The sequence below is a fragment of the Arachis hypogaea genome, chromosome 13 (genome assembly GCF_003086295.3).
Source record: "Arachis hypogaea cultivar Tifrunner chromosome 13, arahy.Tifrunner.gnm2.J5K5, whole genome shotgun sequence".
NCBI lineage: Eukaryota > Viridiplantae > Streptophyta > Magnoliopsida > Fabales > Fabaceae > Arachis > Arachis hypogaea.
Window position 1 is genome coordinate 139629005 of NC_092048.1, and position 12526 is coordinate 139641530.

Genomic DNA, 12526 nt, shown 5'->3' on the forward strand with positions numbered 1-12526 from the left:
TCAAAATTTTAGAATTACTCTAACCATAATTAACGTAGCATTTAACGTATCGGTAATGCATGTTAGAAAAACAAAAAAATTATTTAATATTTATTAATTATTATAATAATTAATAAATATAGTGAAACTCAAGAACAGTCGATTTCACGTGAAGTTGATACCTAGTCGTTAGATGATTTGACTGATTTAACTAAATTTTTATCTAACGGCTCTCAGATATCAACTTCATGTGAAGTTGGTAAATTTTCACCTATATATATTTCAATGTTTTTCCATAAATATATAAAGAGAAGTGCTATGGACCAGCAAATTTTGTATTTTGTAATCATCAATTGGTAATTAATAATATTTTAAATAATATGAGATCACATTTAATAATAAGAGATTACTCACTTTTCTTCTGATTGTTACCAAATTGTTAAAAAAGTTGGTCTCTAGATTTTTCCGTATATAAAACTTGTTTAGTTGGAGTTTCATAACTAACTAATATGGTGCTGTGCTGTCGGCCGGTGAGCATAAAATAAACGAAGGAATTTTGGTGAGATGGAAGAAATATTTGTTAAGCATGTCAGAAATATTAACGGCCATCGAATTCATATGAAACAGTAAGTAGTAGTGAAGACTGAAGAGAGAGAGAGAGAGAAAGATGGAAGAACACATAGCATGCAGCAGTGAGTTTGCAGGTGTTAATATAATTTCAAGCTGGTGCTTCCTAATCGGCTTGTTGGTGACGCTGAAGCACTTAATCTCCCTTTCCAAATGGATCTTCGCCACCTTTCTCAGATCCCAAATAGACCTAATCAGAACCTACGGTTCCTGGGCCATGGTCACCGGAGCAACCGACGGAATCGGAAAAGCCATGGCTCACCGCTTAGCACACCGAGGACTCAACATCATCCTCGTCAGCAGATCCTCCAAGAGGCTCCAAACCGTCGCAACTGAACTCCAGGCACACCACCCTCACATCCTCGTCAAGGCCATCCAGATGGACTTCTCCGGCGACATAGCGGAGGGTCTCCGGCAAATAGCGGCGGCCACACGCGAATTGGACCTCGGGATACTGATCAACAACGTGGGGATCACGTACCCTGGGGCTATGTTCTTTGACCAAGTGGAAGAGAAGGTGTGGAGGAAGATCTTAAAGGTGAATGTGGAAGGAACCACGAGGGTGACAAGAGCGGTGGTGGCCGGAATGATGGAGCGGAGAAGGGGTGCAATTGTTAACATTGGATCTGGTGCTTCCGTCGTCATTCCTTCGCATCCTCTCTATTCCATCTATGCTGCTTCAAAGGCGTAAGCTTTTCTCTCTACTTATTTTTTAATTAATTATTATTTAAATACAAAAATATTTTTATATCAATAATTATCTAATATTTAATATATTAATATATGTTAAACTATTTTAGTTTATACGATAATTGTTTTACCTTTTTAATTTTATATAATAATTATTTTACTTGAACGAATTTTTAGTTATTTTTTTTTACTAAAGGTGTTAGTCTTTTAATATTTTTCGAATAATTTTTTATACTTCAAAACAAAATAATACATAAATTATTAATAAAAAATTATTTGCGACATATGTATGGTCTTATATTTTAAACTGGTAACATTTAATAATTCAAATATTGTTTAACATGCAAAGTCAGAAAACAATTACTCTATCTCTATGGAAATTCACCGAAAGATAAATGTTATAAGGTGACATTTTATTTTCAAACTCACTTTTAATTTGAGTCTTATTTTAAGTGAAACTTTTATTGAGAAATGGTATGGATGAATACTAAACTTTACATGTTAAATTTTAAATCTAAAAAGTATTCATTTTTATTATTTTTATTTTATTATACTCTACGTTAATTGATTGTATATTAAAAATATAATTTTATTATGTATGAATAATGTTAAGATGGCCTAAAATATAGCTAAAAAAGAGTAAATTTTTTTATAGTGTTGAACTAATTAAAAGGATAAAATTCAAAAAGAATATTTGAAGGAACTGAATTTTTTTTTGGGAATTAAATTAGTGAGAGCGGACTAGTTGAATTTGAAATGTAGAGAGTGTCATTTAATTAGAAATGAACTAAACTAGATGTCATTTCATTAATGTTATATATCATATGCATCTTTTTGTCTAGACATCTCTTTATTTTAAACACCTAGAGTAGAATTGTTATTTTAATTTGTGAAGATTAACTTTTATTTTTGTACTCATTTTTAGTTAAAAAGACTTAAAATAATAGGAATACCAAAAAATACCTTCTCTCAACTACTCTATTTAATAACAAGTTTTTGGATAAAAAGAAGTTGGCTAATATGATATTGTATTTAGAGGAGTGCTAGGGATCAGTAACTTTTGTAATTTATAGTCATTAAGTAATCATCAATGATATTTTTAATTGTGTGAAATTTCGTCTAATGGTATGGATTACTCATTTTTGTTTTGCTGGTTACATACTAGCCAAAATTTAATAAATTTACTGACCCTAAACTATTCCTTGTAGTCATTAGACAATATACTCTCCCTTTAAAATGGTTTGAGATTATAAAAAAAAAAACTTCAATCTATTTCTCTCAAAAAAATTTTTTTTCTAAAACTTGAGATATCATCTCTATTTTTTATTCTCCTCTAATTTGTGTATCATTATTCTTTATTTTGCATATTCATCAAATTCAAAGAGAGAATTCATAAAATTAACATTCTATTATATCTGACAACAAATTTTAATTAACTCTTATCTACAATAAAAAAATTTATTTATCTTCTTGTGATATTAGTAAATATATCACAACACTTATTCTCTATTATTATTTCTCATCTCTAATGTTAATTTTGTTATTTATTTATTATTAATAAAAATATTTTTCTCATAAATTTACGTATGCTTAATTTCTCATCATAATCTTTCTTTATTTGATCTATTTTCATAATACTAGGTCCTAATTTTCAACAAAAAGAATTATTATTTTATTACAACTCTCTGTACTAAATCAATTAACAACTTGACCATAAAGAAGTGACAATGAACTTGGACATATATATTGGGATGACAAGCCAGTGAATTTAATTATAATTTATTGTTATAAATTATGATTTTTGAAAATATTTATTTTGATATTTTTTTTTTTGAAAATTTTTCTCACCATGCATGCATCTTTAAAATAAATGCTATTTTTGAAATATTTATTATGATATGAAATCACGACCTAAACATGCAGTTACGTGGATCAGCTATCAAGATCTCTGCACGTCGAGTACAAACAGTATGGGATTCACGTCCAGTGTCAGGTACCTACATCACACTTCATTTTCTTTCTTCGATAAACTATTTTCTCTGCTTATTTTTAGTTTTTCCATATCATGATGATAACAATTTTCTAGAATGCTTTGACAAAAGTTACTCTTCTTAATAGAAATTAAATAAATGATGGTGATGAATGAAGGTACCACTTTATGTAGCAACGAAGATGGTATCAAAGGTAGCATGCATAGAGAAAGATTCATTTTTCATTCCAACACCAGAGGCTTATGCAAAAGCGGCCGTTCGTAAAATTGGGCATGGGCCAAGGTGCACTCCTTATTGGGCTCACTCTATTCAGTGGTTCTTTGCAGGCTTAGCCCCGGACCCACTTCTCGATGCTTGGCGCTTTTCTATCGCAATGCGCCGCTGGAAAGGAATCCAATAATCGTACCTCAGCTAATCCTATATATTAGGAAAATTATTTGATAAATATTACAAACTTCAAAGTGTATTCTACATCTTACTCATATGGCGCATAATACCTATTTGTATAGGGCTCTATGAAAAAGGGATACTCATCACAAGTGACTAAAAGTGATCGTAGTATTATGAAACTGTTGGTCGAAAAAAATTTCGATTAGAATCGAATTAGATTGGAATGTTTAAAAGTGTATGTATAGGTGTAGGTTGAAAGTTGTTCGACACAAGTTTAATTTTGGACACATTGTTAAATCGAGTGGGTCTAGTCGATTGAATATTCGAAAAGGAAATTGAATGGATACGGAGTAAGTGAATCGAACGGTTACATGAATTGAGAAGTTGAGATTTTTACCACGTGAAGAATTAATGAGTAAATGTTGATTAGTCAAAAAGTGAGAACGGTTATTAGTGAGTGCGCATACAAAACTGCACTGTGTAATTAATTGTCAGTTACATAAGTATGCTATAAATATTAGAAAGTCTTAAGGAATAATGGTTAGAACTTTACTTCAGAAATTACTCACGCACACACACATCTCAGGGACTTTTTAGTCTGCTACGAGTCAATTTTTTATAGAGTTCCTTCTATAAGTCTTTATTCTCCATTTACATTTTTTGTAAACTTTATTTTTCAAGCATTCTTTAATTTTCATTTCCAATTTACATTTCAGCACCTTTAAGCTGCTTCAACGCAACTTTTTTTTATTTTAGTACATTTTTCTTTTTGAAAATTTTATTTTTTATTTCTTTAATTATTTTACAATTTTAATTTGTCTTTCATCTCAATACTCGTTTAATTGAAGATACTTTGATACACTTATAAAAAATTGATACCTGCAAAAGAAGAATAAATTTCACTCTCATACCATTAGAATCAAACCATCGTTAATTTACTAAAAATCGAGAAAATAGAACCAAATAAAATAAAAGAATGATTCACATGTGATCGATGTAAGGCCTAATCAGCCATCCGTTTTTTCTATTCAAATTAAGTATGGGTGAAAGTGTGTTTGACTGTTTGGTGATCATAAATAAGTATTCCTCAATCGACAAATGTCTTAGGCAGTAAAATGGATGTTTTGATAGGGTATGGCAAACTAAGCTGTTAGATCAACTTGATTTTTTTTTCCAATTTTTATACTTATTTTATTTTTCTATTTTTGTTTTATTTTGCTCTCCTATGTTCTAGTCTGTTTGACTTAACTTGTCTTTTAAAACAAATATAGTTATTTTTTAAAATCACGAAATTCTGTTTTTTATTTTTGTGTTTTAAATATTTTATTTCAAATTTTTTGTAAATTAAAAATAATTTAATTATTTTGTTAGTTTTTTTAGTTTTACCAAATTTTTAATTAGATCTCTATATTTTTTATTTTCAATTAGACCTCTACATTACTTTTAATTTTGTAATTAAGTCATTTTCATGTAAAAAATATTAAAATTAATGGAATATTTTTCTAAAATATATGTAGTTAAAAATCTAATTAGGTTTTTAATCACGAATACTTTTAATTTATGAAAAAATATCCAGTTAACTCAAATATTTTTTACAAATATTTTTCACCTACTAAGTCATTTTTCGATACAAGTCCATACATGTCTCTTTAACCTAATTCACTTCACGCGCCACTATCTAACCAACTTTTCAATCAACGCACAAATATATAATTGCCTTTTTTGAAAGGATTTTGTTTCTGTTTTTAAATTTTCTCAACGTTTTCGATCTACGTTCTCTTCCGTTTCTGCATTCTCTGTGTTTTTCTTCATTCGTTCTCTACGCTATATTTATTCATTTTTTGTGATTTCTTTCGTTCTCTACGTTTTTTAAATCAAACTCTGAAATCAGTTTTGAACAGTCATCTCATTGTTGAAGATAATAAATTATTCAAATTCAGATTGTCAATTAAATCAAAGCGAAGTGGATTATTATTTTGAATCCAATCAAGTGGCTGAGGTGTGGTTCGATTCCAGTTAATGTTTTCGTTAGTAGTTTATGATTCTGTAGATGAATAATGCTATTTTTGTTTGTGAAATTTGTTGTTCATGGTTGATAGTTTGAAGTGAATGTAATGTAGGAATTCTGCATTAAATAAAATATTTTTGTGTATTTGTAGCAAATTTCGATGTAAACAAAAATATTTTTGTGTATTATTTAAGAATTTTCTGTGTATGTGTACTAATAAGTTTTGCATAATTCAAAACTTTTCTTCTCCCTCCTCATCATCTTCTGCTGCTTCTTCTTCTTTATCATCAGCATCATCATCATCTTCTTTTTTTCTTATTTATCATTTTCTTCTTGTTTTACCTTCTCAAGTTTTTTCTTATTTTACCCTCTTAACAAAAATAAAAACAAAAAAATCAAACAAAGAAGAAAAAGAAACACATAATGCTACAAAATTATTTGGAAGAGGATATTTAAACCTACATTCATTCAACTAAAAGAAAGAAAGAAATAAGAAGAAAAAAGAAGAAAAAAATGCAGCATTATTAAAGCAAATATTTTTGTGTATTTGCAGCAAATTAAGGTGTAAAACTAAGATATTTATGTGTATTGTTTAAGAATTTTCGGTGTTTTTGTACTGATAAGTTATGCATAATTCAAAACTCTTCCTCTTCCTCCTCCTCGTATATATCTTCTGCTGCTTCTTCTTCTTTTTTCCCATAATCATCACCATCTTCTTCATTTTTCTTTTTCTTATTCATCTTTTTCTTCTTGTTTTTCCTTCTCAAATTTTTTCTTATTTTACTCTCTTAACAAGAATAAAAAAACAAACAAACAAAGAAAAAGAAGAAACACATAATATTGCAAAATTACTTGGAAGAGGATAAACTTATATTCATTCAACTAAAAGAAAGAAATAAATAAAGAAAAAAAGAAAAAAATGCAGCATCAAAGGAAATATTTTTTGTGTATTTGCAGCAAATTTCGGTGTAAAACGAAGATATATTTATGTGTATTGTTTAAGAATTTTCGGTGTTTTCGTACTGATAAGTTCTGCAAAATTCAAAACTATTCATCTTCCTCCTTCTCATCTTCTGTTGTTTCTTCTTCTTTTTTTCATCATCATCACCATCTTCTTCTTCTTCTTTTCTTATTTATCATTTCCTTTTTATTTTACCTTCTCAAGTTTCTTCTTATTTTACTCTCTAAACAAAAATAAAAACAAAAAATTAAACAAAGAAGAAGAAAACAAACACATAATGCTGCAAAATTACTTGAAAGAGGATGAACTTACATTTATTCAACAAAAAAAAGAAAGAAATAAGGAAAAAAAAGAAGAAGAAAAAAATACACAATTAAAGGAAATATTTTTGTATATTTGCAGCAAATTTTGATGTAAAACGAATATATTTATGTGTATTGTTTAAGAATTTTCGATGTTTTTGTACTGATAAATTCTGCATAATTCAAAACTCTTATTCTTCCTCCTTCTCATCTTTTCTCATCTTCTACTGCTTCTTCTTCATCTTCATCTTCTTATTTCATTTTCTCATAATTATTTTCGAATTTAACTTCGAAACTTTCTTCACTTTTTTGCGACGATTTTGAGAGATTTTTTAGAAATTTTTATCCTTAATTATTTGAATTTTGAGTGTTGCGGTTTTGATTAAAGGAGAAGAACTGTTTGTCACGATGGTTTTTGCACTATTCAAGAGTTTGGGAAGCGCGTGTTTACATGCAATCTAAACTGAGGGTTGTTTTTGTTGAGTTTAGGCTAACTTGTATGGCAAAAAGACTTGTATATATAACAGGTCTCTATTTTTATACTAAAAATGATTTAATTATAAAATTAAAAGTAGTATATAGATTTAATTAAAAAATAATTAAATCTTAAAAATTAAGTTAAAACTATTATTTTTTATATTTCTTAACAGCAATTTAAGAATAGATATTGTGATAGATGCCCTATTAATATGGAGAATTTTTAAAAAATATATTATAATCTGATTATTTTTATTTGAATTTCAATAATAATTAAAATTTCACTTATCTTTTTCTAATTAATTTTAATTAGTTTTACTATTTAGAAAAGGTTAAATGAATTAGTTTAAGTTTAGGACACTAACATAAAACATGAGGAACTAATATTTTTTAAACCTATTTTACCGACTCATCCATTTTTTAAACACGCCTCGCCCTGATTTAAATTTGATTGGCCCTTCTATATGAAGTGGGTCAGCCAATTGCATATTGGATTGGGTGGAATAATTGATCGAAAATGACCTGTAAATAAATTAAAAAGAAAATGATAAATAAATTTTTGATATTTTAATTTATAGACATTTAAATTTTTAAAAATTTAAAAATATATTTAAATTTTTTATCCTTTTAAAATCTAGACACATTGATCTTTATTATTTATTTGAGTTTGTTAAATCCAACGAAAAAATCAAAGTAACTTCTATTATACTAATTTGGTCGATAAAAATATTTATATAAAAAATTTTTTAAAACATGATAAGTTAGACACAAAAATCAATGCATCTAAATTTAAAAAAATAAAAAATTTAAATATATTTTTAAATTTTTTAAAAATGTAAATATTCACAAAAATCAAGAAAATGGAGATTAATTTATCATTTTCTCTAAATTAAATCATTCATCGTCACAGGCATGGTTAATTAGTTGGGAGTTGGGACCGACATTTATGCATTGTTGATAATAAAAAAGACCAATCCATAACTAATAGGATAGCTAGTCGATTTGAAAAAAATAAAAAAACTACCAAATGACAAATTATACTCTCTTCTGCTACTATCATTATACTTTATTTATTTAAATATTTTTAAAAAGTAGAACCCACAACATATGTAGTTCATTTTTATAAAGGATTTGTATTTTCTTACACTTTACTTCTCATCCATAATGCATTAAATGAGATGAATATAATTGATGAAATAAAAGAGTGAACTTAAGTATAGTAGTTCCTAACAGAGGACAGAAAACATGACTGATAAGTGTGATAACCTCTTAACACTAATTAGTGTGTGTTTATTTAGACTTTAGATACTGCAGTTGCCTCCTGTCAGATTAACATAAATATTATTGTTGTTCATTAAGTTACATTTCTAGATTTTACTATATATAGATGAGCCTTTAATTTGCCTTGTCGAGAGATCAAATGTGGAAGTGAATTGAAGCTGCACCATAAATGTATGTTATTGTGCTCAACTTATTATTAGAACAATGTACGTCGCCCTGCAATTCATTATTATAGCTTTTGGTTTGAACCCAGAAAAGTTTCCTATGGAAGTAACGGAAATGTATATTGAACACGGAGATTTTGTTAATAATCAAATTTTTTATTTATTAGATGTGTATATATATATAGAATAATAATAATAATAATAATATGTGTTGAGACTAGTTTTGATGATAAATACTTTAAACTCAAACTAACAAATCTTAAATTTAATTAGTCTTAGGTTTGTTTTATATATGATGGATTATTTAAAAAAATAATTTGTCAAAATAATAAGAAATGATTGGAAGGACTAAATAATAAGTTTACATATTCTCTTAATTCTATAAAATTAACATTTGTCAAAATTTTGGCCAATTTATTAATGTTTGTTTCTCTCTTCTTCTTATTATTAAATTTTTATTCCGATTTTACTCATAACTAGTTAATTATTACAATATTATTAGATCATTAATTTAATAAAATATTTTGAAATAATAATATTCATTATTTTTATATAGTTAGTTTTAAATTTTTAATTTGTCCCAAAGGTATAAAAGAAGAATAAAGTAATAATCTCACAAATGTAAAAAAAAAAAAATCAACGTAAACATAATAACAAAGCAAAGCCACATCTCTATTGCACCAATTAACCTAAAAATAAAATTATGTAAATATACAAATTTTCATCATCATGTCCACTTTAATGTTTTAATAATCTAGATAATTTGTGTGTCGAATGATTTTTATGGTTGTTTTACTAGTGGTGACTGAGTTTATCGCAGTATGAAAAAATTTTAATTTTATAGGTTTACAAAATAATAAGTCATTATTTTGTATTTGTAAATTAAAAAAAATTAGCATTTTTTTCTGTAATGACATTACGAGAATATAAATTTTTTAAAATTATGTCGATTCTGATATTATATATTATGACACAAAAAATTTATAACATTAAACTACCTTTATAAAATAGTCGTAAGGGACAAAAGTCTCCTCAACTAAGAAGGCCAGAGTATCTGTAAATAAAAAAATTAAATAATAAATTTTTTAATTATTATTTTTATATAAAAGAGTTTAATTTTTTACTAATAATTAATTTTAACATTTGTTATCTAAAATTTGAAAGAATTTAACGTATATACTTTTATATTTGATTAGGTGTTAAATCTTTTGCACAAATAGAATTAATTAATTTTTAAGTTTGCTATTTAAAAATAATAATTTTTTTCTATATATATATATATATTATATAATTTTATATTAATAGTTATAAAATTAAATCATTTTTAAAAATAATTAAATCTTGATTCTAACTTTTAATCACAATATTAGTATTTTTTCTATGCTAAATTATATATAATAAATATTTAAAAAAAAGGGTAAAATTATAGATTAAAAAGATAAGCAGTAAAAATTTAAAACTAAATAAAACATATGCAGATAATAATATTTTTTTTAAACTATATTATATTGTTAATTTTATTTTTTGTAGAATATAAAGGTAAAGAAAAATAGAGAATGAGAGAAAAGAGAGAGAAAGACAAAAAAGAAGAATGAGAAAGGAAATTTGTTAATTTTGGAAGTTAAGAAAATTTTGTATTTTAATTATTATAAAAAAATATCTGGTGACACATTTTGATTTGTCAAATTACTAATATAAAGTATAAATTATATATAGAGTGGGAAGGATAGAGAAATAGAAAAAAATAGAGGTAGATAAGAGAATGTAAGAAGGATGTTTACTAATTTTGGAGAAAAATATTTTCTCTAAATTTTAATAAGAGAATGTAATGTGAGATATTTTAGTTATTAAATTAGTTAATAATATATAAATAGGATATATAATATAGTTATATTTTGCAATTAGATAATGTTATGTTGTATATTTTGATTGTCAAATTTGTAATTAGTTATTGATAATGATATATAAGAGAGATAAAGTGAGTAAAGGAATGAGAAAAATAAAAAAAGAGGAAAGATTGAGGAGGAAAAATTTTTTTAATTTTGAAGAAAAAAGATTTTATTTTAGTTGTAACGAAAGATTCATATGTAGCACATTTTATTATAAAAATATGCAGATAATAATATTTTTATTTAAATTATATTATGTTATAAAAATATGCAGATTAATATATTTTAATTATAAAATTAGTAATATATAATAGAAATAGAGAGAGTTTGAGGGAATAAAAATGGATATAATAAAACTAAATAACAAGTGGATAAAAGTTTGATAAGTGGATATAATAAAACTAAATAAGAATAAAAATGTGATGATCAAGAAAAAGAATGCATATTAGATATAAAAATTATTTTGATAAGCGTCAATTTTATGAAATGAGAAGAATAATTAAACTTATTATTTAGTCTTTCGAGCCTTAATTATTTATATATAGAGTGAGCATAATCCTTAATTCACTGTAAGAGAGTTAGTGATTATATTTTGATAATATTAAAGAGATAAAATCTAAAATTATTTTATATAATATAATAGTCATAATTTTATATATATGATATTTATAATTATTATATCTAAAGTTATATAATTATTTTAATAATAATTAATAAATATTAAATAAAATAATTTAAAATTATTTAGATTAAGTTTTTATTATTTTTCAAACATGATGTGTTTTTTTTTTTTGGGTTAGAAAACTCAGAAAGTGAAGGGCATAACGAGCGCGTCACCAGGCACCGACTGATGCATTAATTGATTATACATTATGTTGGCTGGCTGAACTTATGTTGACATAAAGAGACGCACGTTATCTTCATTGTTGGTTTTGGTTTGCTAGTCCGTAGTGAATGCAGTAGTAATGATGGGCCAAACTTATTATGGGGAGTTCTATGGTGCCTACAAAATTGGTGTCTAATTTGCCTAAAAGGTGAGAGAAGAGAGTGTGGGTCCTACCTTTTATATTTGTATCATGTAGTGTAAAAATTAGGCATGGTAGACAACACCACTTATTATTCGGTGGATGCAAAGTTGCAAACCTTCTTAACTGTTTTTAACTTTTTATTTTTTTGAGTTTTTCCTCCTGTTAGTATTAGGAGTCGGCACTTTTGTTAAATTTTGACTAATATTTAACTATCACAAAAAAAATTGAATGATTTTATATCATTAAATACAATTTTACACCATTAAAAACATTATTAATAACTAAAAATCACAAAATCTGTTGGTACTTAGACTTTTTCGTTGATCCCCTATTAGCTAGCCTAGCTCAAATAAAGTAGCGTCAAGGGTCATGTGATAGATCTGTGTGGCTCAAGTCATGTTATGGATACCAACATTTTGTATCATTTTTTTATTCGATTTATATATATATATATATATATATATATATTTCTGGTCACTATTTATATATATAGTTAATGCTAAAAAATAATAATAATTAAAAAATATAAAATAAAAAATTTTAAACAACTTTAAATTTATTTTAATTGTCTCTCAAATTCTTTATATATATACAAGATAGTATTATTTTTCCAAAAAAAAATATTGATAACCAACTTCATATTTTGTCTTTTTTTTTTATTAAAGATAGAGAGACTCAAATTCGCAACTTCTTAGATGAGTATAAAGAGATTATGTTATTTAATCTATAACTCATTAAT

At 25.8% G+C, this 12526-nt stretch overlaps 1 protein-coding gene across 1 annotated transcript; it reads left to right on the forward strand.

The window, feature by feature from the left end:
• Positions 1–481: 481 nt before the first annotated feature.
• LOC112792154 (very-long-chain 3-oxoacyl-CoA reductase-like protein At1g24470) lies at positions 482–3911 on the forward strand. The gene is made up of 3 exons (XM_025835260.3): positions 482–1293; positions 3220–3289; positions 3445–3911. Exons 1-3 carry the CDS (start codon positions 647–649, stop codon positions 3685–3687), a joined length of 960 nt encoding a protein of 319 aa, XP_025691045.1. The 5' UTR covers positions 482–646; the 3' UTR covers positions 3688–3911.
• The last annotated feature ends 8615 nt before the right edge of the window (positions 3912–12526 follow it).